The sequence below is a fragment of the Mya arenaria genome, chromosome 11 (assembly GCF_026914265.1).
Source record: "Mya arenaria isolate MELC-2E11 chromosome 11, ASM2691426v1".
Taxonomy (NCBI): domain Eukaryota; kingdom Metazoa; phylum Mollusca; class Bivalvia; order Myida; family Myidae; genus Mya; species Mya arenaria.
The window spans coordinates 33,159,493-33,181,164 of record NC_069132.1 but is presented as its reverse complement, the minus strand read 5'-3'; the positions used below and the strand labels follow the sequence as shown (position 1 = coordinate 33,181,164).

At 35.3% G+C, this 21,672-nt stretch overlaps 2 protein-coding genes across 2 annotated transcripts; both read left to right on the top strand.

The window, feature by feature from the left end:
- The first annotated feature begins 2,121 nt into the window (after positions 1 to 2,121).
- Positions 2,122 to 5,463, top strand: LOC128209939 (uncharacterized). Its single transcript, XM_052914213.1, has 3 exons — positions 2,122 to 2,762; positions 3,719 to 3,799; positions 4,589 to 5,463. Exons 1-3 carry the CDS (start codon positions 2,183 to 2,185, stop codon positions 5,113 to 5,115), a joined length of 1,188 nt encoding a protein of 395 aa, XP_052770173.1. The 5' UTR covers positions 2,122 to 2,182; the 3' UTR covers positions 5,116 to 5,463.
- Positions 5,464 to 16,877: 11,414 nt separating this feature from the next.
- LOC128209881 (uncharacterized) lies at positions 16,878 to 19,594 on the top strand. Its single transcript, XM_052914140.1, has one exon. The coding sequence runs from the start codon at positions 17,126 to 17,128 to the stop codon at positions 19,055 to 19,057; it is 1,932 nt and encodes a 643-aa protein (XP_052770100.1). The 5' UTR covers positions 16,878 to 17,125; the 3' UTR covers positions 19,058 to 19,594.
- The last annotated feature ends 2,078 nt before the right edge of the window (positions 19,595 to 21,672 follow it).

The following is a 21,672-nucleotide window of genomic DNA, read 5'->3' as shown; positions in this document are numbered from 1 at the left end:
GAATCTGGCATTTCACTTGAACAGAGAAAGTCGGCCTCCATCGACAGGGTACGATCAAACCCGTCATCCCGAAGGCGAAGCAACCCGCGAAGGTCCATGTATGGAGTGGGATAAGTCGGCGTGGTAACAGAACTCGCCATATTCCAGGGCATCATGGAGAAGACGTTTTTCACGGACGGGATTCTGGCGAATCGGTCCCTTCCGTTCATACAGAGAACATACACTGAGGGCCACAGGACAGCGACCCCAAACATAGATCAAAGCTGGCACGAGACTTCATGAGGGACAACGGCATCCATTGGTTAGACGACTGGCCCTCCGGTAAGAAACCATGTTTTTAATTTATTGTTCACATGAATAAATAATGTTCATTACTTGTGCAACCTGCTCGCTCGTGGGTTTGATGCATTTAAATTTCAACGCATTTGACATTTTTTACACTGCATTTTAGAATCGCCCGACTTGAACCCGATCGAAATGTTGTGGGCTAATCTAAAGACCCACATGTACCGGCGGGCATGTACGACCGTGTACGAGTTAGTGGCGGCCATTACAAAATATTGGAAGAGCAAGGTGACGGCGGAAAAGTGTAACCGGTACATAGACTACGTCTTCAAAGTTGCTCCGGTCTGTGTCGTTATGAAAGGCTACGCTACGGGCGACGTCCCAAAGAAGATTTTTCAATAACGTTCCACTGGCCAGCCATTTGCATTCGTTGGCAATAAACTCAAAACCCCAGAGATGGTCGAGAAGTGTCGTGATTTAGGCCTTATTGACTGAATGTGAATAGTTTTTTCGCACTGAAGTATGTAAAAGTGTCCTGTTTGTACTTATCCCACAATTGTAATTAGGATTATTATATTGGCTAAAGGCGCACAGTTTATGTTGATTCAACATTTCTTTTTACTCATTTGATTTAAATGATCAAAACAATTTATATACATTGTTTGTATGCTAATGATTTTTGTCTGAATCTGTACCTTAATCGTTTTTTTAAATTAAATCAACCTATATTGTACGCGTGTAATTTTTAGTCTACATTTACTTTTATTACAATTGTATAACAATTATTATCATGTATATGCCCTATGATGTTTCAATAGTTTATTAATACCTTGTAATTAATCTTTATTTTCTGTCTGTTACTCTGCGCTTAGCCAATAATACAATTTCAACCCCTCGAGATCAGTTCTTACAGACCCAATAGCTAGTTTATTTTCTACAGGTTGTTTGAAATAATGGGGTCTTAAAAAACTAGTGTTACATTAACTTCCTCGAAAATATAAACAATATGTGGACCTTTTTACTATACTGAAATAAAAAACAAAACACCAACAAACATAGTAATATGGTGAATATAAAATGCAGAAACTATGTTCGTTAAGGCTAGGTTGTGTGTGTGTGTGCGTGCGTGCGTGCGTGCGTGCTGTGCAGTGCGTGCTTAAGTGCGTGCGTGGGTGCGTGCGTGTGTGCGTGCGTGTGCTTGCGTGCGTGTGATTGCGTGCTTGCGTTTGAAATAAGATCATCAATAGAATATACACTGTATAATAGCTAACTTAAAATCAACTATAGATAATTACGGGTGTTGAGAATTGGAGCTATCTACAAATCATTTATTGCTCTCGGCTTCATGACCTCTATAATTTCACAAGTGAGAGCAACAAATAAATTATTGCCAGGAATAATTGTACAATTATATATAGTTCCAAATAATTAGAGAGTTCTTCAAACCAATTAAAGATGCCTTTGAAGTGATTGTCTCTAATTATGTAAAGAGCTCTCCAAATGGTTGAGTTAATGTGGCTATGTAGTTTTGTCTGAAACCACTTGGTTCATGTCATATATGCTGCTTAGGCATGGTATATTTATGGTTGGAGTGGTCACCAATTATTATGTTCCAAACTCAACAAATTAGGCCTATCACTCGTACTTTCTCGTCAATCCCCGTTAAGCTAAGTAAATAGCCTCGGTTGGCTGGGCTATTTTACGAGCTGACCGGAGTTGGCCGAGTAGTTACGCAAGAGAACTAAGGTTTAACTATTAAACTTGTATATACGCGTGTATACAATGCAGGAAGTTATATGTATAACATGTATATGCATGTATTACAGGTTTGTTTTATCTTAAGTTGATTGTTAAATTGGATCGTGTATCAGCATGTTCAGTTCGAGTAATAACTAAAATGGCACATGGAGGTGTCAGTAGGGATGAGGCTGAAATGAAAATTGACGTCGAGGGCATAGCATCACCTGGCCGGAGGCCACGAGGTTACGCGTGCTTGCTTGTGAACATCGAGAGGGTCGGGACACGCGGGGAGTATACGTTCAAGACGCGTGAGGGCGCCATAAAGGATTTCACGTGTTTAAGGGAGACATTTTGCGAGCGAGGTGGTATAGAGTACCAGCAACTAAACGAAGGTCCACACCGGTGTCAGAATATTACTCTAGAAAAGTGGGATCATGAAAAACGCAATGAATCTACTGTCAAATCTCTTCACAAACCCGTCGAAGCCTTCAAACCAGATCCACAGTGTTGTTTAAAATGTTTGATTAAGAGCACCGATTTTACAGGCACAGAGGCATTTGTGTTTGCGATTAGTTCACACGGTGAAGAGGTTGGTAATCAGCCGTTGATCATTCTTTCAGATGGAAACAAAATATATCTGTCAGAAATTATTGATACACTATCTGACAAAAACTGTCCGACACTAAGGGACATACCAAGAATTCTTATACTTCAAGCTTGCCGAACAAATACCAAAGGTAATAAACACATTGGAAAAAGTCACATAATTATATGGCCAAATACACATAAACTCAAATATTTGAAGAGCCATTCAAGTAATTAGATACCTCTTCATATAACAATTAAGTCCTCTTCAATTCAATACATTTTTAATTGGTTTTGAAGAGATATTTATTAATTATTTGTTGTTATCATTAGTAAAAATAACATGGATAAGTAGTTTTCCGAAATTAAGCTGGGAATGGAATCGTCACAGTGAGAATCAGGCTTAGGCGTTAAAGTGACTCGCTCATGTTTTTTGACCAAATATAGTTCGGTAATGCATCTGAAAACACTTATTTTATCATTATTTTACTCTTTAAAACGAAATTGCAGAAATAAATACAGTTATGGCATAAAAAGTATTTTGGTTTTAGTGGAGTTCAATCTCACGCCGGTAAAGTCAAGAAAAAAGTAGAAAACAGCCATTTAGTCCACACGGCCACTGGGACTTTAAATTTAAGCGGTGGATATGTTGATCTGTTAATGATACATTGATAACATCACCTGATAATGCCAATCAACCAATCACGCAACACCACAGCCGTAATTAATTTTATGTCGTGTTACTAACGCTAATGAGAATTGCGGTCTTCAAAGACGATATTTGAGCAAATATTAACATTTGCTGAAGGGTTCCAGCTTTTGATATTTTTGTTTTAACACTCCTTATGATTTGCCACACTTAATTTTTTTTAAAAAGTGCATTTTACAAACCATGAGTGAGTTACCTTAAACAGTGCTCAGCGCTACAGATATATGTAGTGACGCGCATATTAAGAGCTATATATGAAATTGTTCCAAGACTTAGTATTACAGCATCATACTGGCTGATCGCAAGTAGCTTTGATCATTTCTTTAGAGTTAAGTGTAACTTTAATGTTCATTATTTTCTCTGCGCTTGCGTAATCTATAATTTTGCATTTTAATTTAGCCGAAGAACACACAAAAGATGACACCGGGGTTTCAATGTTTGTAGCAGTCCCGAACAGTGGCCATGAAGAAGAACAAGCAGGTCTCAATTTTTTGTAGAAAATATTATTGCCTCTTGAAACAATTAGTGATATTTTATTAATTTTCAAAGTCACATCTAGCTCTGTTAATGACTTATCAGTTAATGTGTCGCATGCGAGGCATGGCAGATATGTAGGGGGTAACGTCTTCCGCGGCGTCGTCGGAGTCACACTTTCGCTTTTGATGACTTGGTTCAACAAGTATTTATTTCGGCAAATAATAACATGAGAATTAATTAAGCCGAGTCACAAAGGATGAGCTCAAATCGGATAAAATGCTACCACGCGGCATGACAATAATATAGATTTCACAGAACTGAGATGTAACCAGAAATGTCTTTACTGAGTTTCTCTTCTGACTTCTTGTAGAGTCTTCATACTTAATATGCACATTGGTCTTGGGCAGTATTGAATGTAGCATAAGAAAGTCAAAGTGACCGCTACAAGAGAAATGACGGGCGCTCCTGTCAGACGACATATCCGATTCGCAGAATTTTAGTTTCATAATGATGGTTTTGGTAAAAGCGATGAGGCTGCTACTGATGGTAGTGGTGATGATGATGATGATGATGAGGAGGAGGAGGATGAGGAGGAGGAGGAGTAGGAGGAGGCTGGCTTTGGTGGTGGTGGTGGTGGTGGTGGTGGTGATGATGATGATGATGATGATGATGATGATGATGATGATGATGATGAAGGTGTTGGTGCTGGGGGTGGTGGCAGTTTTACCATAGCAATTATTGCTATTGCCTTATAAAAGTCCTAACCTTAGTTTATGTTGCTCTTAAATATAGGTAATTCGAGGGAAAATATCAGCGATGATCCGACTCGGATTGGACGATTTTGTGTGACGGAAGTAGAGGAATTTGGTTTTCAGTGCATATTTGACATCATTCCAATGGACTTTCTCGTTCTTTTTCCTTCTGTGTCGGGAAAACGCAGCAAACGCAACACCAAAGACGGTTCGTGGATGCTGGCACATCTTAAAACAACTGTAACTGACACGATATCTAAGGGTATAGAGGTGGACTTCCTTGACGCTGTAACAAGGGTAGCTCAACTGGTTGGAAATATGGAATCGGCAGTGTATAAGAGGAATGAAACCGGGGGTCATTCGTTAGACGCACGTGAGAACCAAATCGTAAATGAAGAGAAGAGTGGTTTGAAGACAGCCGTATGTCTGGTACACAGACTGAGGAAGCCACTTGTTTTTAGACGGGTGGTTACACCTGTCTTCATAGAGACTGCTACCAATGACGTTGATTTCAAACCTGGTAAAAGGAAGAAATGGAGGCAATTGCTTTATTATAACCACTTCTGAAATCAAGTTTTAAGATGTTAAACAAATGACATTTGCATATAAAGCAATATCTTTTATTTTATCTTATTATTTGTACTTTTTGAACATTCTACATGTAACCTCAGTTGTGCGACTTGAATCATCATCGGGAGTTCTTAATTACCAATCCATACTTAGTAACTTCCATAAACACATCAAAGAGGGACCAGACCGGCAAGGATTGATCGGGGCTCGCGCTCATGCATGAAAATGGCCGGTTGTTCGGACCAGCACGCCCACTGGCATTAAATATGCATAATGAGTACAAAATATACAATCACTTCTTATAGTGTTTGCAGTTGGATTATAATTGTCATTCAAAGTTGTCGTTTTTTTTCGGGTGTGTTTTTAGGGTGGGGGGGGGGGGGATAAGGATGCATGCTACAAAGAAATGTGAGTTAGGAAGTGTGGGAGAAGAAATAGCATGAGGGGCATAAGGATGCCAACCCCATTTCGGTACGCCGACGCCGAAATTCTGTCCATTTTAAGGGTATTCCTAATGCTCAGGTTTGTTATTGACGGTTTCCACTATTAAACAGAATAAATTGAATTCGGGTCCAATTGGTAAATAAGAAAACATAAATAAGTAATAATATTTAAGTAACAAAAATTCTCAATCGTAACAACTCGGCCATCTCCGGCGAGCTTCCAAGCTTCAATTCTGATTGATAATGGCAGAGGTGTTCCGATTGAAACATTTCCGAAGACGAAACAGAGGCTGATCTGGGGGTACATACAACCATACGATAATGACAAAAAAATCGCCTGCCATCCTCCCTCTAACAGAAATTATGTGCATATATGAATCACTTTTAAGTTACACATATGAATTTTAATAATATGATTTCACTAGGTTCATATACAAGTTACAAGTTTTATATTGGCAAATCGGGATCTTGCCTTTGGCCATTTACACATTGCATAAATATCGATATGGCCAAGACACAAACGTACATGAACAAATATGATATAATATGCATATGAAAATGTATATATATTGACAATTGAAATAATCAATATACGAAGTAATTGACGAGTTAAACAAACTATCATTATTAATTATTTTAATTTCTATCATTTTAATAATAACTATAATTATAATCAATATTATTGACATTACTATTATTATTATTATTTAAATAAAATTAAGAAGCAGCCAAAATTTGGATAATAAATTATTAAATTAAACTAGGCCAGTGTGATTTTATTCCATGTTTTCTTCGTATATCACTATAAGCGGAACAACATAGTAGAAAGTGAAATTCTGACTCAACAGTATTCTGTGCACATAATTTACATTTACGTTCTGCCCTAATAACATTATTAAATCTACCTCTTTCAATTTCCATATTATGTGAAGATAATCGAAATTGTGACAACTTTTGTCTAAATTTAGTATTATAAACACAATCTAAGTATTTTTCGTATATAAATTCGCATTTAAATGTTTTATAGTATTCCATTTTGGGTTGATTATATCACTCCATTGTTGTACTCAACTCAACTCAACTCAACTCAAAACTCATTGTTGTACGTATTGATCTCTCAGTCTTTGCACCAAATTTGGTATATAATTGATATCAGCATTAAATTCAAAAAAATATTACCATGACCGAGATTATCTAACACCCGTTTGACTGATAAACACCATAGGTTTACATTTGTGTTATTAGCGATATTTCTATTTAAACCATTATATAAATTACATTGTTTAGTAAAAACGTTAAACATAAGTGAATCTGGTTTATTCATAACCTTAGCCCAGTAGCTTAAAGCTCTTTGTTTGCATATGACAGACAATGGGAATCTACCCAGCTCACCAAAAACAGCTGCATTTGTAGTCTGGGGGCGTACTCCTAACAGCAATTTACAAAATTTTGAGTGTAACTTGTCGGCATCATTTGAGTAGTAAATCCCCCATTCGTCAGAACCATATAAAATAATTGGTACAACAAGCGCATCAAACAAAGAGTGTTTTGTTTTAACATCTATATTGACACGACTAAATATCGATAATAAATGGTTATATGCTTTCAAAGCTTGCTCATTTAAAATATTTATTACCCGTGATAAATTACTAGTGTAATGAAACTTAATTCCTAGGTAACAGAATTCACTGACAATTTTAATAATATCACCATTGATAGACCGGTTGAATGTACAATTGTTTTTTCTTTTCTCAAAAACACATACTTTAGTTTTATTTACATTTATCTTTAGACCCCATTTGCATGAATATTGGTATAGATTGTCTAGTTGTAATTGTAAACTATCTGCACTGGTAGTAAATAACGCAATATCATCAGCAACTAGTAGCATACATATGGATAGCAAGCGTAAGTTTTATTCCGTAAGGTTGGTAAAATCTATACAATCTTTAATGTCATTTATAAATAATATTAAAAATAATGGAGACAAGAGTTCGCCCTGCTTAACACATACAAGTTTAATCCAAAGCGCTTCATGTATGGCAGTATCAAACGCTTTTTCGTAGCCTATAAAAGCACAATACAACTTTGATTTATTATTAATAACATTCTGAGTAATAGTATGTAATATAAAAATACAATTAGTTGTGCTACGGCTATCTCTAAACCCAAATTGAGATGAGTTTAATATATGTTCACGTTCACACCACTTGTTTATTCTATTCCGTTAGGTAATTGAAAATATTTTTGGCAATACTACTTATTAATGTTATCCCTCTATAGTTAGCAGCACAAGAACGATCACCTTTCTTGAAGATAGGAACTGTGACGCCTTTACACCAAGCCTCAGGATAAATTCCTTGGTCAAAGATAAAATTAAAATTCTTAACAAGATAGGGGGAAATAAAATGCTTAGAATCAATGAAAAAATCAGCAACATTATTTTGCATTTCTGTGATCGTTAAAGGGCAGTCTAAATCATCAGCATTTATTGGTTCCTCTCTGATTACAAAATCGTCGTTGTCGAATGAGCTGAAGAGTGGAGTATTTGATATATTCTTAAAATGTTTAATAAAATCATCAATATTGACATCGTGACTACTAGAAATAGGTTTAGCCTTATATTTGTTTATATATTTCAAGAACTTTCTTGGTCTAGACTTACTTAGAGTACATAATGTATTACGTTCCTTGGTATAAAAACACGCTTTGCTTTACGTTTAACATCACAAAAGCTCGCTCTAGCATTTAAAAAACCTAAGCGATTTTCATTCGTAGGTGAATCTTTAAATACCCTTTTACAATGATAAAATATTTTTTTATGTTCTTTGCAAGCTACATCAAACCACATTGATTTTCTAGTGTTGCATTTACGTAGAGGGTTTACATTAAAAGACTTTCCATTCAGCTGAAAAGATATATCATAAATAAGATCACACAGTTTAGTTATACATACATCAAAATCAGCATTGTCATGTAATAAATTATTGGTAATTTCATCAAATAATCGTTTTTTACCATCTAACGCATGTTGTAACACATTGGCATCGCAGGTATCCCAAATAATCTTACCATAAGTAGAATTCAAGTTTGTATCATTATAAAGAGTATTACAATTCAAAGTAAAATCAATCGGGCAATGATCGAAAAACTCTGTAGCGTCTAGAACTTTAAAACTATCTAAGCAAGTAAATAAATTGTAATTTACTATGACATATAGTCAACAACACTAGAAGCGAATGTGTTTCTAATAAAGTTATGACATGTAACTTGAATGACTTGGCTCTTATCTACCATTGACGATAAAGATGATATTTTCTTTACAAAGTGATAATAATTTGTTACCAAAAGGATTAGCCTGGTCATCGAAAGACGAGCGTGGCGGTAGTACGTCAAGCGGAAAATCGTACTCCGGCATATCAACATATCGATTATGATTAATATTCTCAACTATATCTGATCGCTTCTGTTCCTTTTCCCAGCTGTGCGTGGCTGTCCTTGACCATCCTGGCTGCCGGTGTCTCTGCGGCGCTGGTTCCGGGGACCGCGCGGGGAGGGGGGGGGGGGCGGGGGTAGCGCCGGTGTAGGCCCTAGTGGGGATGGTCGTAGGTATACCTTACCCTGTCGATGTACAGCACATCGTTCGAAAGCGATGCATGTTAACCTGCTTGGCGGGCCTGTACTAGATATGGCACAAGCTTTCTGCGGCGGTCCTGAATGACCTTGGGATATTGGTCACTGACACGGTACACACTGTCCCGTAATAGCGCGCGAGTGACGTAAGCAACGTGCGCACGAACAAAACCAATTTTCAACTTCCTTTTCTTAATGGTTTAGTCAAATAAAATAAACAATAAATATTATTAAGGAATTAATATTAAGAATATATTATTGTGTATTATAAAGAGGCTCTCTGTTTTAAGCAGAGTTCCAGGGTTTATTGACCAAACGGCATGTCTGCCTTTGGCCATTTACAAACTATCTACTTACATGTATGGCCAAGACAAAAATATATAATGATATAGCAACTACGTAATGACAAAAACATTTCTAATTACAAAAGAAATATCCTATTAATTTATAAGGAAGTATGACCACTATTATTACGGCAAATAGAAGCAGCTGAACTTTTATAGCCTTTCTTGTCTCAATTTCATAGCACTTCTTACATATTTGCTAATTATTGTATAATATAAATCCCTCTTTACTGACATCATATATTCAAATTTATTCATATTTGGCGAAATATATTTAATACAATGTTTATTTCTAAGTTCTGAATAGGCTGTACAACTAAGTAAAAATGATATTCAGACACAACAGTATTTTGTGGACAAGTTTACATTTTCTATTTAATCTACTAATATTAATACATCGGCAATGAGTCTCTATTTCAAGTGAATGAGATGATAGTCTTAAATCTTGATAATTCTTTACGATGGTTTTCATTTTTGACCCACGTATAATATTCTTTAATTAAAAGTTATTGTTTGAATCTACAATAGTATTCCATTTTGGGCTGAAATGTTAAAGCTGCACTCTCACAGATTGAACGCTTTGACAACTTTTTTTTTATTTTTTGTCGTGGAACAAGCCAATTTATGCGAAAATGTACGGAAATTAGTGATATAAGACTGCGGACAAAAAATCAGATCGCAGTTTTTTTTATATTTGAGTTTGATGTTTTATGCCTTTTTCTTAAACCGTTTATAACGCTTTTAGCCATAAAATTTTCGAACGGAAATATGAAAATCTGCGATCTGATCTTTTGTCAGCAGTCTTATATCACTGGTTTGCTGATATTTACACAAAAATTAGCTCATTCAAAGACAAAAAAGTTGTCAAGACGGTAAATCTGTGAGAGTGCTGCTTCAAGTTATCATACCAAGTTTGAACATACATGTATTGGTTTCTTACTTTTTGGGTTAACATAGACTTACAATTGTAATCTACGACAGTAACAAGGAACTCCGAGACCAGCAGAGAGCAGGCACGGCGGTGCGGATGGAGATGAAGAAAAACCCGCTACCGAAGACCCTACATCTAACCACCAAGCCACAACTGTCATCACCAGAATGAGACGAAATTTTGAGAAACAGACAGATGGCAGTGACAGGTGGCATTTGTTGTAAATGTATGTTGTCTAACACGAAGAATATGTTTGCGTAATTTTAAAGGTGTTTGTTTAACACACTGTGAACATAATTTTATGCTCCCCAAATCTCCGATCCCTATAAAATAATTGATTCAACAAGAACATCAAACAATGATAGTTTAGTAGATGGTGTATGCATGCCTTTAAAGCTTGTTCAAACAACATTTTTACAGCATTATTCATATTTCCAGTATTAGAAAAGTTTATACCTAAATAACAAAAGTTTAATAACTTTTCCTGCTTTCAAACGCACATATTTTAGTTTTTTGTGTTAATTTTAAGACCCAGTTTCTTGAATACATATACATGTAATGAGAATTTAGATGATGATGTTAGATAACAGGATCAGTGGTAAATAATGCGAATTCATCAGCAAACAATAGCATAAAAATGATAGTGTATCAATATCTTACTCAGTCTTTAACATCATTGATAACAGGGGAGATATTCAAGGTTTATTTTCAGACAACTCAGTTCATATAACATGACAGCATGGGCATGTGAAAAAGAAATACACACTAACAACGAGGCTGTTATAAAAAGAAAACATTCGATATACAAAGGTACAAAGCAAATCAAATGGGAGAGACATGTGTTATACAATGCTTTATATGGATATGAATATCAAGTTATCGAGTATCGGATACATGCGTTGTTGTACAAATATATTAACATTTTAGAACAGTTTTACTATTTCCTTCACAAATTGAGACAACTTTTTATATTTCGACATTTGAGTGTTACAGATTTTAATTTGATGACATTCGGATTAACATAGTATTTTTTATCAATAAATCGCTGTCTGCTATTGTTTAAAGCTATACATTCAAGTAAATAATGATATTCGTCTCCAATGCTACTGTTTGCTTGACACAAAAAAACACTTCCTTGATGACATATCTAGTCCAATCCAGCTTCCTGTCTCGATAGGAAGACGATGGTTTCTGGTTCGAAATTTAATCATTAACTTTAACAATTTATAAGGTGTAGTTTTAAGATAATTATCAATTCCTAACTCGTTCTTAAACAATTTATAATTGTTGCATTTACTGGAAGCGTTAACAATGCTATACCATTCATTTAAAAACAAATCTGTGAGTTTCTGTTTAACATTGCAAGTTTACCATTTATGATTTGGAAATATATGTGAATCCCATATATTATTAAGACCACATTTTATAAATATTTTTTTGACAAAAGAAATCCATAGAAAAGTATTCCTACGTATGTTTACATCACAAATATAGTTACTAAGTACGTACATTATCGTATACATAGTTGTTGCTGCTTTTTGGTACAATGGTGATACAAGTTTTGTCCAATATAAAATCATTCTATTCTCTATATCAATTGATAACAGTTTGACGCCCGTTTTACCGTATACTATGCAAGATGCGGTGCTTGACTTAACACATAAAATATATTTCAAAAATTTAAGTTGAACTCTTTATAAACTTTCATTATTTCCATATCCCCAGCATTCACATCCATATAGAAGTATAGGCTTAATCATTTTATTGAAAAGATATATTTGCATATCAATCGGCAGGGCTACATGCTTACATTTGCTTTAAGTGCCTGCTTTGATATTTCAACCTTAGCTTTATAAAAAGAGCCACTGTTGCTAAATACTAATCCTAAATATTTAAAACTATCAACCACGTCCAATGGATTGCCTTTATACAGAACATGATAATTACGTCTTATGCCTTTCTGAATAACTAGAATTTTGGTTTTAGAAGTGTTGACAGTCAGTTTGCATAGGTCACAGTTTTGTTCATAAAGGTCAATAGCATTTTGAAGATCATCAGCTGATTCAGATATGATGACAGTGTCATCTGCATACAAAAGTACAACTAATTTCAGATAGGCGAGCAAATTATTATCTAATGGGTGATTATTACTACTGACACCGTGCAAAATTGTACTATTTCGAAAATATTCATGCAGACCATCTAAATAATAAGAAAACAATAATGGCGATATTGGACCATGAATGTTAATCATATAAGTATCTTCCATTGCCGAGAGGGTAAGATAGGTTCATCCCAACCCGAGCGTAGGTTGTTTTGCGGAAACGAGGTTTACCGAGTTTCCGCAAAACACCCTGTGCGAGGGTCGGGATGAACCTATCTTACACGAGCGGCTATGGTAGATGCTTTTTCTCCCACCTCAGTTAAACAGAATTTATTAAAAATGTATTTTTTGTTGGAACTCTTTTGTGCGTAGTGAAAATAAATGCGTATGGATATGTAATAATTCGTGGTTGTCATGGATGTGTGCGCAGTGATTCAGATTATGTTAATAGTCAAATCGGTCTTTAAATAGTTCTGAAGAGAGTGAAGCTTTATTTCTTCAAAAGTGCCTGAAAACTTTTTTATGGTGACATTTGAGGCGAGAAATATCCATAAGGACTCTAAATATTGCCACAGGACAAGGTCTCTATGACGACAGTCTTTAACAAGCAGGCGATTGCAATGGATTGATTACCATTAAAAAGGAGTTCCATACGGGTACTTGTTATATCTTTGCCCGTGGGCAAGATAAGAATTTTTAGCATGGTTAAAATTTTGGATCTACTTATCTGAGGTGGGAGAAAAGTTATTCCTCAAAATACATTATTGCAGATATGCCTATAATTACTTCTTTGTAATGTGTTCGTCTTTTCATAAGAATTAAACACTTTGTGAATAAACAGTGCACGAAAATAGAAAAAAATCGAATAAGGAATAGGACACTAGTTCCTTATTCAACTGCCTTGTAATATGCTTATTTCCTTTACATCAGAAGCACATTCCATTAACTGCGCCCATTTATTAAAAGCACTCTGGGACAGAAAAGGGAACCACGAAAAAGGAACATCGCACTTGATTATTTTTCCTTCTTCCAACTCAAATTTTGGACTGGTTCCTGATTAATTATCGAAACCAAAATAAGAACATAAAATATTAAAGTGTTAAAATTATCATGTCCTCATCTATGTTTCGATTGGCTAAGGTTGATGTTATACAACAACACTGTATGATCTTTTTTCTTTGCATAATATTTTCATGATGTGATGAAATATTAGGATTTGTTCTCTTGTTTTCATCTTTATGAGCCCATTCATTGCTTAATATTTCAGTGTCACTTTGTTAATTGGTCATAATTGTAGCAACTCATACTCGTGTAGTGCTTATTGTTTAACATTTGTATTTATCTATTTTGTATACCTTTATGATGAGAAGCCGTAATGGTTTTAATCGAATAAATTCTGTTCTATTCTGTTCTTTTACATGTAGCACTTCTGGCTTAACGTGATTAACAATACACAGAATTGCGAATAAGGAATAAGGAAATAGTTCCTTATTCAAACTCAGAAAAACAATGCACAAGTGGTCGTCATAAAACGTTTGCAGAAATGCATTTTGTATTCAAGGAGATTTTAGTGCTTTAAGTGTTATAAAAACGCTTCAAAATCCTAATAAGGAACAATTCTGTTAAATTATCTCAATTTCAAGGTGTCTTAAACATGGCGGAGCTTCTGCTTGTAGCCATTATTTCTGAATTTCTTCAATACAATGATACCGCAGATGGTCGTTTGCCTGTTCTAACTAAATGATGTTCTATCACACGTGTTGGATCACTGTCCGCCATTTTGTTTTTGGATGGAAGTGACAAAACCGCTCGCGGAGGGGATTTCGATAGTTTCAAAAACGAGTTTCGGTTTTCGTAAAACAAACGATAAAATTGGTTTTCAATTTATTTGAAACTGTTACAACAAAAACAAAGTTCGTGTACCAGATATAAAAGTAAAACTAGTTTCTTACCAACGAAAGACAGTGAAGACAGTGTTTGTCATCCTTTAAATTGATTTGTGGTTTTTTAAATATATGCATATATTCCAAAAGCAGATTTTTAAGGATTACAAAATGTCAATGTTTTGAAGACGTGCTTACTTATTAAGTCGTATGCATTCTGCTTGCCGATATGCTATATTAATTACTGATAACAAGATTAACCGTGTATTTAATAGCTGGAAACGCACAAATATTAATTGACTGGTGGGTCGTAAAAGATTTACAGTGATCAACTATCGTCTTATAAGGTAGAAATGCCGTGTTTCCTATACCTTTCTTTCAATTTAAACACGGTTTCCTTCATAAGAACCATTCTTTTATATTTATTCATACATCTTATTTGGGAGTAAAAGTGCACCTTTAAATAATTGTTGAGATAGCCGCTTTGGGCAGAATTGTACTGGTAGGAATCGAACCCTGCTGTTTTACACGTTGAATATATTTCGTTATTCCGAAAGATCGCACTTCCATACTGTATTTAAAAAGAACATTCAAATCTGTATTGATTGATCATAAGTATTAGTTTACGCATCATTTCAGCGATTGAAATATAAATTTGAATCAATGCTTACTACAGAATCTGCCTCGTTTATGACAACCACTAGCTGATTGCAACGCATAAAGCTGAGTTGACGCCTCAATAAAGGGACTGTACACCAGATTGGCCCAAACATTATTTTTTTCTGAAACGAATCTCAGGACAATTATTTAATAAAAGGATTTACTCTTTGATATCATAATTGTAAGAAAAATACCAAAATGTGAAGAAAAAAAAAACGAGCCGGAGACCGGGTTCGAACCGGTGTCGCCAAAATCGCAAATCAGTGTTGTATCCACTGTGCTACGAAGGCTTACCCTCAGCAGTTGGACTATTTAAGCTATATACCTAACTTGGTAATTTCACGTGATAACATCGACTAGCCAATCACGCATAAGGAATGAATTCTACTAGGTAGGCATACCAAGGAATCTTTTTAAATGGAAAAATACGAACAAAATGCATTGTACACATCGATACCAAGTTTATGTAAGTTTTTGACAATTTTCTCCTTTTTTTCGCCATTTCATCATACGGAGTACAGCCTCTTTAAGGTATACAGTTGTTGGAGACAGATACCCAAATATAATCACCTAATTTATTCATTTAAAGGTGTGTTTAATTAATTTCAATTTACCAATGCTATGCATTGGCGCATGTATGTGATCATGCGTTCTACTTAAACCTGAAGCCGAACACTTGCTATTGAAACCCTTATACACATTCAGTGAATATTTTGACCCATACGGAATAATTTTAAAAGTCGCTTTAATATATACCAAATAAATGCATACATCAAGTCATCATTATAGAATTAGAAAGAAAAAAAAATCAATGAAATATTTCAAAATTTTGAATTAATTGAAAAGCATTACATGCAAATGTTATTGATACAAATAATTGCTCACGCTAATTAGTGTTGCAAACGCTCAGCCTCCACGCTTTGGCTCTTGAAAGCTCCCTGGCTTTTGGCCGCTCCAGCTCAACCCAGAAAAAGAGTATAAACATGCTTATTCCGGTAAACACGCGTTCATTTTTATTCCCGACAAAATAAAAGCACTCGATCATACTGGTTTTATCTCAAATGTAAGCTTCTTGAGTGAAATTCAGCTGAAAATTGGTGAAAATGTCCTACTTTCGTTTGTAAACATGCATATGTTTGATGGGAGAATCGGTCTTATAACTTCATAAACAATATGTTCACAAAATAACGTGTGAAGATTAAACATTTTTATATGGCACGGTCGAGAATCCGTTAAATGACCGAAGTAGCGATAAAGTACTCATTTAGTTATTTATCTATCTGAAATGCGGATTTACTACTTTATTAAGATTTAAAATTGTTCCAGAATGATTTTGTGTTCTTTTTTTGCTTCGCATTGAACTCATACATTTTTTTCGCTTGATGCGTCTTATACGCTCTCTTTATTTTCAAGCATTTTAAATGCAGGCTTTTTGTAACACAACACTGCGTTAATACCGAGAGCCTCTGAATACGCTTTTTAACTATTTAACATTCGTGATCAAACCAGGCATATTTGTGGGTTTAATAATATTTAACGCAACTATTACTATGATACAAGAAATACGTTGTGTGTGTTTTAAATAAACAAACTATCACTCATGTAGATAGATGCCTGAACTGTGCTTAATAAAACTAAACTAAACAAGCGCCAGAGCCAGAGCAGACGATAATATTTACTCACCATGTAATGCAGTGCGCATGTCATTGCGCATTTGTGTTTTTTTTTTAACCTTTTCCTTTTATCGATGAATTTTGCAGCTGGCGTTTCAGTATGCGTGTTATTAAAGTGAATTTGAGGAATATCAGTTTATGTTCATGCCAATGTATATGATGAATAATGTAAACATTGACCGATTGTGGTTATTGAAAATATTGATCGCTGGTTTAAATTGTACAATAGGAGAATTATGTTGTGTGGCCACCTAACGGATATAAACCACTTTAAACCGAACTATTGGTGGATTACGAATTTGACCATATTTAGTGATAAGATTTGTCGTGATCATTATGGCATTCAAGAGACGATATTTTAAAGTTTTAGTATTTATTTTAACTATATCGGTGCTATTTCTGTGTACAAAATGGATGTTCTTAGCTTCTTCGTCGGTTTTATTCAAACCCTGCAACATCACGGAATTAAATCCTTGGGACGCTTCACTGAGGCCATTTCTAACAAAACCGGGGCAACTTCCTTGTAACGAGAAGTACGAGCTGTTCTACTTTCGGTCGGACATGCAGATGTACATGAACACGTCATTCGCGGAAACACACGGTCTCGACCCATTGACGTTGGAGTGCTGGTATCGAGTGATTCGGAGGTTAGATGGTGATATGGAACTTCAAATGCTCTCGCGTCAAAACTTGATACTTCCGACTACAATTCCCGGCCATTTATTCCGTGTCACGTGCATTAAACATAATGCCAGCGAAACGGTGTACGATATGGCACATTTTAACCCTTTCTTCAATGAATATGCTAAAGCTTACGACAGTACAGAAGCAGAAAGTGCCTCTAAACCAAGTGTGGTTATGTTCGGTATAGATTCAGTGTCAAGGTCGCATGCGCTGAGAAACTTGCCAAAGTCATATGAATATTTACGTGACAAACTTCGTTGCCAAGATTTAATAGGGTACCGGAAAGTTGGAGAGAATACTTTTCCAAACATCGTGCCTCTTCTGACGGGGAAAAGTCACTCAAGCTTTCCACACGTAGAACACCTTAAGATGCACGCTGACAACATGCCGTTTATCTGGAACGAGTCGCCAGTTAAATCCATGGCAACCTTTTTTGGAGAAGACCGACCAGATATATCTTCTTTCAACTACGTTAAAAGTGGGTTTAAGAAAGTCCCAACGGATTTCTACTTCCGACCGTACACGTTGGCTATGAGTGATTTCGAGGCGGTGTTTGGCAAAACTCTTGGTAAATCTACGGCTGATTGTTATGGAAACAGAAACCATTTCCAAATTCAAATGGATTACTTAAAAGGATTTTTACGGAAATACAACGGTAAACGTAAATTCGCTTTTATGTGGTCAAATCAGGTTGGACATGAGAGCTTTTCGTCCGTAAGTAGAGGAGACGAACCCTTTCTAGAATTCTTAAGGTGGATGGTGAGCGAAACCGACATGAGTAATACTATATTCATAGTGCTAAGTGACCACGGATTTCGCATAGGTGGTGCTTCTTTAACACACGTAGGGCGCGCTGAAAACAACAACCCGTGGATAATGATTCACGTTCCAGACAGTGTATCTAAAGTATACCCCAAACTTCGCACCCATCTTAGAGAAAATTCAAAACGACTCGTTACCCATTTTGACATTTATACGACGGTTTATGACGTCATATACGGTCGTGCGTTTCAGGACCAAGAAATGGTGCCAACTAAAAAATATCTCGTGAAACGTAACGTCTTTCATCCAGTTCCGTTAGATCGCACGTGCATTGACGCAGGAGTGGAAGATGCGTTTTGCACATGCAAAGATAAAGTTTTAGTAGAAACCAGTTCCCCATTAGTGCAATATGTAGCCAAGGTTCTTGTTAAATACATGAACGAGATGGTTTCAAAAAAGCTTAACAAGTGTTCGAACATGGTGCTTGTAAATGTTACGGAAGCTACGGTTGTGTATTCGGAAAGGGACGACAGCAATTTGAACAAAGAGTTGGGTCGGTCTTCAAGCTGGTTCAATAAATTGTTTCACTCATCGCCCGATATAGACAGTGGAACAGGGCGCTATAGTCTGTTCTTTTTCACCAACCCCGGTCCGGCCTTTTTTGAGGGGATAGTGGACTATATGGCGTTCAAGGCCGGGAACCAAGAAGACAAAATGACAGTTGTGGGGGACCCAGTTCGCCTCAACAGATACGGAAACCAATCCCATTGTGTTGATGGAGTAAAACTCAAACCAATATGTTACTGTTTAGATATGCTTTAAGTAAGATGAAAGTACATGTAACGTCCAATACCTTCAGATTATCAGGGTGCTGTGCAATTGATCTCTACATAATTCCATCTTGCATTTATTTATTGTAGTTGATTTGTATTTTCACAACACTTTTACAACCATTCATTTATTTGAAAAAAATGTTTTATTTATTTATAATCATTATGAATGAAAGAAATATTTTAAAGTGAAACTCAGATTTCATTTATTCAAAATCAATGCATACACATATATATAACAAACATAAATTTTAAGTGATAAACTACAATGCAGTTTATGGAAAATATGAATTACTGATAACACAATTGTAACCTTGTATTTAATAGCTGAAAAAGCAAAAACATGAAATGGTTAGTGAATGCTAAAGATTTACTGCGATCTATTATTGTCTCACAAGGTAGCAATACCGTTTTTTTCTGCACATTTCTTTCAAATGAAACTCTGTTTCCTTCATGAGCACCGTTGTTTTCGACATTTGTTCATCAGTTTGGTATACTAAAACAATTGTATTAAATGTGTTAAAACTTATTTGGGAGTTATCTGAATGCATCTTTAAGAATGGACATCAGTTGCCATCCACTAGAAATGCACAAATATTATGCTCAAAATAACATGGGTAACTAATAACTCATCTGAAACGAAGAATAAATAAAATGGTCCGATGATTGTTTGCCTCTTCTGAAAAGGTTCAGCAACCACTCGAAACTATGATTTTCATACAAAATGGTTTGTTTTTCTGTTCAACCCTTTCATGTATTGATTTATATCGTCACACAGCCTGAATGTCAAGCAAAATGAAAACTTAAAGCCAGTACTAAGCAAGTTTATTCGTTATCAATTTAACTCTAAGTTAAAAATTTAACTCTTTATCTTCATAAATTGTAATTGTTTACAAAGTACATGTTTGTCATATGATATGTCTCTGCTCGTGACAAATGCAACTTACTCACTCAATACGTGGGTAAACTAATTATTCACTAATCTCAAAATACAACAACACAAACAGTTTAGGAATTGGCAATGTATTTGGTGAACATGTACACAGGAAAATGCAGTATTTGGATGCTGGAAGATTGGTTAAAGCGTCTGAGCACATCTGGATCGTAACCTTGGTCAATCGTGGCCACGTCCGTCTTTAGACTCAGCAACATCAATAATGACTGGACAGGTATCTTAGAAAACATCATGAAACAACTGCAACGAAACTAAACATACGGTAAATCTTAAATCATAAAAGTAACAAATACGTTACTAACTAATGTTAGGCAATCAAACAGTGGAAATCTGTAAATGAAAATAAATATACATGTAAATAGAGCACATGTAACAGGAAAATCAACCTGAAAATAGGGATGGGATGGGCGGAAAATGTTATCAAATTTATATCTTCGCTTTCAGACATTTCAAAATAACTTCTTATTTCATCAAATACAAAACCTCGAGTGACGAAAACAAAAGCGTTTTCCCCATATACCCACAAAAACACGAGGAAATCATGTTACTAGTGTCCCGTCAAACTAATCCACCTTAGTACTGAAGTACTACCTGAACCAATCTCCTGAAATCAATAAAGTTTATATTTTTCAAAACGTGAATAATTGTATATAAATATTTTCTTTAACGCTTGTTTTCCATCCTCAATGTTAATTTAACAATTTTAATACAAATTTAATGTGTAAAATAATAGTGGTCATAATATATCTACCGTGTCTCACATTAAAACATTTTGTGGAAGCGTTGTATGTATGTATACTTGAATTAATATTTCGATCAAGGAAAAAGGAAGACGTTTGTGTTCAAATTACTTAAAGATGCACTCTTTAAAAAAGATTTACCACAGTTACTACAATTGTTTTAATACATGTGTATACCAAAAAGGATGAATAAATGTCGAAAACCATGGTTTGCAAGAAGGATACCGAGTTTAATTTGAAAGAAAGGTGCAGAAAACACGGTCTTTCTACCTTATGAGACGATAGTAGATCACAGTAAATCTTTTAGCACTCACCGATCATTTAATATTTTTGCGGATTCAGCTATTACATGGTTGCAATCTTGATATCAGTTACTAATATTTTCCATGAAGGCATTATATTGTAAGTAGTTAAAGGTTTATCACTCAAAATGTATGTTTGTTAAACAGTTGTATGTATTGACTTTGAAAAAGAGTGTCACTTGAACAAATGTGTTGAATCTTGAATCTTTATTGAATTGATACAGTCAAAAACAAACAGGTATCATCAGAAATTAAAGTGAATTTATATCCAAAGCATTTGTGTCATAATGTTTACGAGACATAATATTTTGCCATAATGAATATTCCAAGTTGACTCCTTTTCGCAGAGTCTGCATCACTTCTACATTGATTTATATTTGTGTTACTGTATTATTTCTCCTATGTTTATGCCATGTATCATTCCGACTATGTAAGTACATATTGTGATAAATATTATTTTATGTCATGAAACTGTTTTATACACGTATACAATAAACAATTCTATCAGTCTGTCTGGCTGGCTGTCATGAAGCCACAGTTTTATTTTGGATTCTCATCCTCTAGAGAGTGGTCAAGAGAGTGTGAAGTCACGGACGGACAGGGAAGATGA

Bases quoted from the DNA above. Each gene is read 5' to 3' on its own strand.
- LOC128209881 (XM_052914140.1), top strand. From the start codon at position 17,126: ATGGCATTCAAGAGACGATATTTTAAAGTTTTAGTATTTATTTTAACT.
- LOC128209939 (XM_052914213.1), top strand. From the start codon at position 2,183: ATGGCACATGGAGGTGTCAGTAGGGATGAGGCTGAAATGAAAATTGAC. The intron at 2,763-3,718 runs GTAATAAACACA...ATTTTAATTTAG, and splicing joins TTGCCGAACAAATACCAAAG to CCGAAGAACACACAAAAGAT. The intron at 3,800-4,588 runs GTCTCAATTTTT...TCTTAAATATAG, and splicing joins CCATGAAGAAGAACAAGCAG to GTAATTCGAGGGAAAATATC.